Here is a 3,924-nt window from a genome sequence, read left to right as displayed (position 1 = left end):
TATTTTTATCTTCAGGGATATAACAGGCCAAAGGCTTACATTGCTGCCCAAGGACCCTTGAAATCCACAGCTGAAGACTTCTGGAGAATGATATGGGAGCATAACGTGGAAGTTATCATCATGATAACAAACCTCGTGGAGAAAGGCAGGGTATGTGGCTTACTATTGTGTTATGCCCGGATAGCAATTAGAGAAGCTTTCAATTAGCATTAAGAGTCAGCATATGAAAGCAGGAAAAATTAATAAAACTAATAAGGGTTTCTTCTTGTAAGTATGACAGCTAAAGGGGCCCGGTTAGCATTATAGGTCAAATGTTTTACCATGAATGCAGCTACCTCTTTCTTTAACTACATTCTTCATGCTGTGAGAAAAAACATGAATGAGACTTATTAAAAAGCAGCAAAGACTGTAACCTCTTTTAATTTGAAGGACCTGGATTTGAGTGCAGGCTCTCAATACATCTTGCATTGCTCTCTTTACATGAAAGAGGGAAGATGAGCTTAGGTAATCTCAAGTCTCTCAGCTTTGTGATTCTATCCCTGGTCTCCTCGTAAATTAACTTAATAATCACCAAGAAGGGAAAAATGACATCTAGGTGAGCCCAAATCTTCCTGTCATGATCTGCAACTTTCACTTGCTTCAGGGATGACTTTTACCTTGCATGTTTGCAATGTGGAAATAGAATCTTTACTTTCTCTTTTTCAGAGAAAGTGTGACCAGTACTGGCCAGCAGATGGTAGTGAAGAATATGGGAACTTTCTGGTCAATCAGAAGAATGTTCAAGTGCTTGCCTATTACACTGTGAGGAATTTTACTCTAAGAAACACAAAAATTAAAAAGGTTGGTCAACAAGTAACGGACATATCCCATTAGTAGATGAATAGATAAAGACATATATACATGTATGCCTTGGTTCACAGACTTAATGTGTTCTACAATTTTGGAAAGATGGCCAGGTTTGTATCTATATGGGAAAGATGGCCACAGTCCTCTTTGTCACCCAATGAAGAGTTTGCAAACAAAAAACAAAATTGTGACAAACCATATTGTTTGCAAATAAAAGTGTCATGAAGTGAGGCACCACTGTGTGTGTGTGTGTGTGTGTGTGTGTGTGTACGTGTATTATGGAGTGCAATACTTTTCAGTTTTAAAAGAGAATAAAATCCTGTCATTTGTGATTACTTGGATGAACCCAGAGAACATTATATTAACTAACATAAGCCAAGCACAAAAAGACAAATAATGTATTATCTTACTTTACTTGAGAACAAGGAAGTCAAACTCAGAAACAGTACAATGGGGGTTATCAGGGCTTGAAAGTGAAGAAAGCTGTGTGATGCTGGTCAAAGGATACATAATTCCGTTTAGCCAGAAAGTTTCTATTACACAAGAGATCGACTGTGTAACATGGTGACTATAGTTAACAACAATGTACTATACACTTAAACATTACTAAGAATAAAGTATTCTCAACAAAAAAATGTGAGATAATATTCAGGTTAATGTTTGATTTCCACAATGTATAATATATATGGTTCAAAACATGTTTATGTTATCCACTGGAAATCTATATAACTTTTAGCAATTAAAAATGATTTCTTTTTAAGAAGTAAAACCAGTGATGTCCTTTAATGCATTCTGTCCCTTTGTAAATGCATGGCTGGCATAACCAAGGCAGCATACAATTATGTGTCTTCCAAATGTCTGTCAGCTGTGGGTTTGGGGCCAGACTGCTCACGGTGCAGGTGTGAACAAAAATTTCTGCTGAGTGTGGCCACTTCACATGGGAACCCTCATGTAATCCCAGCATCCAGCTAAAAAGCATGAAGATTGAAATACGTGAAGTAAAAAAATACCCCAAAAATAATGTATTACCTCAGATTCTCAAGAGAAACAAAAATAATAGGAAGAACAGAAACAACAACACGATGATGATTGGATATAGATGGATGGCCAGATAGATAGATACATAGATGCATAGAAAGACAGATGGACGGATGGGACAGATAGTGTTTTCTAAATACAGACTAATAGATTTCTGGGGATTAGCAAGTCTGAAGGACAGATTTCATATGTGGCATCCTGGAAATTCAGTTAAGAGTTGATATTTCAATGCAGAGTTCAAATTCATCAAGGCAGCAGGCTGAATATTTAAGCAAGTTTCTGCATTACAATCTATATAAGAATTCCTTCTTTTTCAGGAAATCTGTCTTTGTTCTTAAGGCCTCAACTAATTGGCTGGTCTCACCTACCATAGGGAGAGTAATCTGCTTTACTCTAAGTCTTCTAATTTAAATGTTAATTACATCTACAAAAATAGCTTCACGGCAACACCTGTTGTGACTAATGTTCCACCAACCAGCAGAAAACTATAGCCTAGCCAGGAGGGTATAAAACTGACCATCACGAATGGCAGTATACTTTTCTTTTTGCTTCATTATATACTTTCAACTTCAAACTGAATCTTGAACTTATGTTTAAGAACGCTGTGTGTATGCTACTGTTACTAGCTGTCTGAACTTTTCCAGGGCTCCCAGAAAGGAAGGCCCAGCGGGCGAGTGGTCACACAGTATCACTACACTCAGTGGCCAGACATGGGAGTCCCTGAATATTCCCTGCCAGTGCTGACCTTCGTGAGAAAGGCGGCCCATGCCAAGCGCCATGCAGTGGGGCCTGTCGTAGTCCACTGCAGGTAAGTCTCAGAGATGTGCTTCCAAACCCACAGAATTGCTTATGAAAGGAAATCAGTGGAACAAATTTTTTCCAAAATGGGAATGAATTAGTGAAATGAGGAAGATGAAATTACATGTCCATTTTTTTAAGTATTGACCACTAGGACATGAGCGTGCTCAACACAATCTGATTGCTGAATATTTCAGAGCACCAAATATTTATATTTATTATTCTGTTTGTTGGAATGATGTGTTTAGTTACTTTTTGCTCGTTACTATGACAAAATACCTGGCACTCGAAGTTAAAGGAGAAAAGGTTTATTTGGCTCACAGTTTGTAGAGGTTTCAGTCCATAATCAGCTGGCTCCAAAGCAGAGTGGCCGAGGGGTAAGAGTTCATGGCAGTGGAAGGCAACAGAAGCAAAAAGAGAATTTAACAGTCTTTCTGCCTGGTTTATTCCATCCAGACTACTAGGATTAGGATAGTGGCAAAACCAATCACTCACATGTAGTGGTTTAGTAATCACATGCCCTTAATCCCTGCATCATACATTCCAGATTCAGCCACCTCTGAAAAGAAAGCCCAACCTCATCTGCATGAGGACTGGGGGATATCTAAACACAAGTCATGACAAATGGTCTTCAAAGAAGAACTACTGCCACTACTGTTTAGACTCTTTAGTGAAAATGAAAGGGAAGCAATACTCCCAAATTCATCCCTGGAAGCAAGCATCACCTTGAACCCAAAAGCAGAGAAAGACCCAACCAAAAAAGAGAACTACAGGCCAATCTCACTAATGAACATAGATGCAAAAATCCTTAATAAGATACTGGCAAATAGAATGCAGAAGATCATCAAGAAAATCATACACCCTGACCAAGTGGGATTTATCCCAGGGACACAGGGATGGTTCAACATATGCAAATCAATTAATGTAATACACTATATTAACAGCCAAGGACAAAAACTGTATGATCATCTCAGTAGACACAGAAAAAGCTGTTAACAAAATCCAACATGCAAACATGATAAAAATCCTACAAATTGGCATAGAGTCTCTACCTCAATCTGATAAAAGCCATTTATGAAAAACCAACGGCCAGCATCATGCTAAATGGTCAAAAACTGAAATCCTTCATGCTAAAATCAGGAACAAGACAAGGATGTCCACTATCATCACTCCTATTCAATATAGTTGTGGAAACATTAGCCACAGCAATTAGACAAGAGAAAGAAATAAAAGGAATAAAGA

The 3,924-nt window shown here is 38.1% G+C and overlaps 1 protein-coding gene across 5 annotated transcripts in view; it reads left to right on the top strand.

The window, feature by feature from the left end:
* Positions 1-3,924, top strand: part of Ptprz1 (protein tyrosine phosphatase receptor type Z1) — a 173,123-nt gene that overhangs the window by 150,925 nt on the left and 18,274 nt on the right. For all 5 annotated transcript variants that reach the window (XM_010635346.1, XM_010635345.1, XM_033758096.1 and 2 more), the window contains 3 exons: positions 16-150; positions 706-840; positions 2,529-2,692. In XM_010635346.1, coding sequence (XP_010633648.1) covers positions 16-150; positions 706-840; positions 2,529-2,692 — 434 coding nt within the window. The remainder of the gene's footprint in view (positions 1-15; positions 151-705; positions 841-2,528; positions 2,693-3,924) is intronic.

The sequence above is a fragment of the Fukomys damarensis genome, unplaced genomic scaffold, assembly GCF_012274545.1.
Source record: "Fukomys damarensis isolate Sample0158 unplaced genomic scaffold, DMR_v1.0_HiC HiC_scaffold_4, whole genome shotgun sequence".
Lineage (NCBI taxonomy): Eukaryota > Metazoa > Chordata > Mammalia > Rodentia > Bathyergidae > Fukomys > Fukomys damarensis.
The sequence above is the reverse complement of the archived record's forward strand: the minus strand, read 5'-3'. Positions and strand labels throughout refer to the sequence as shown.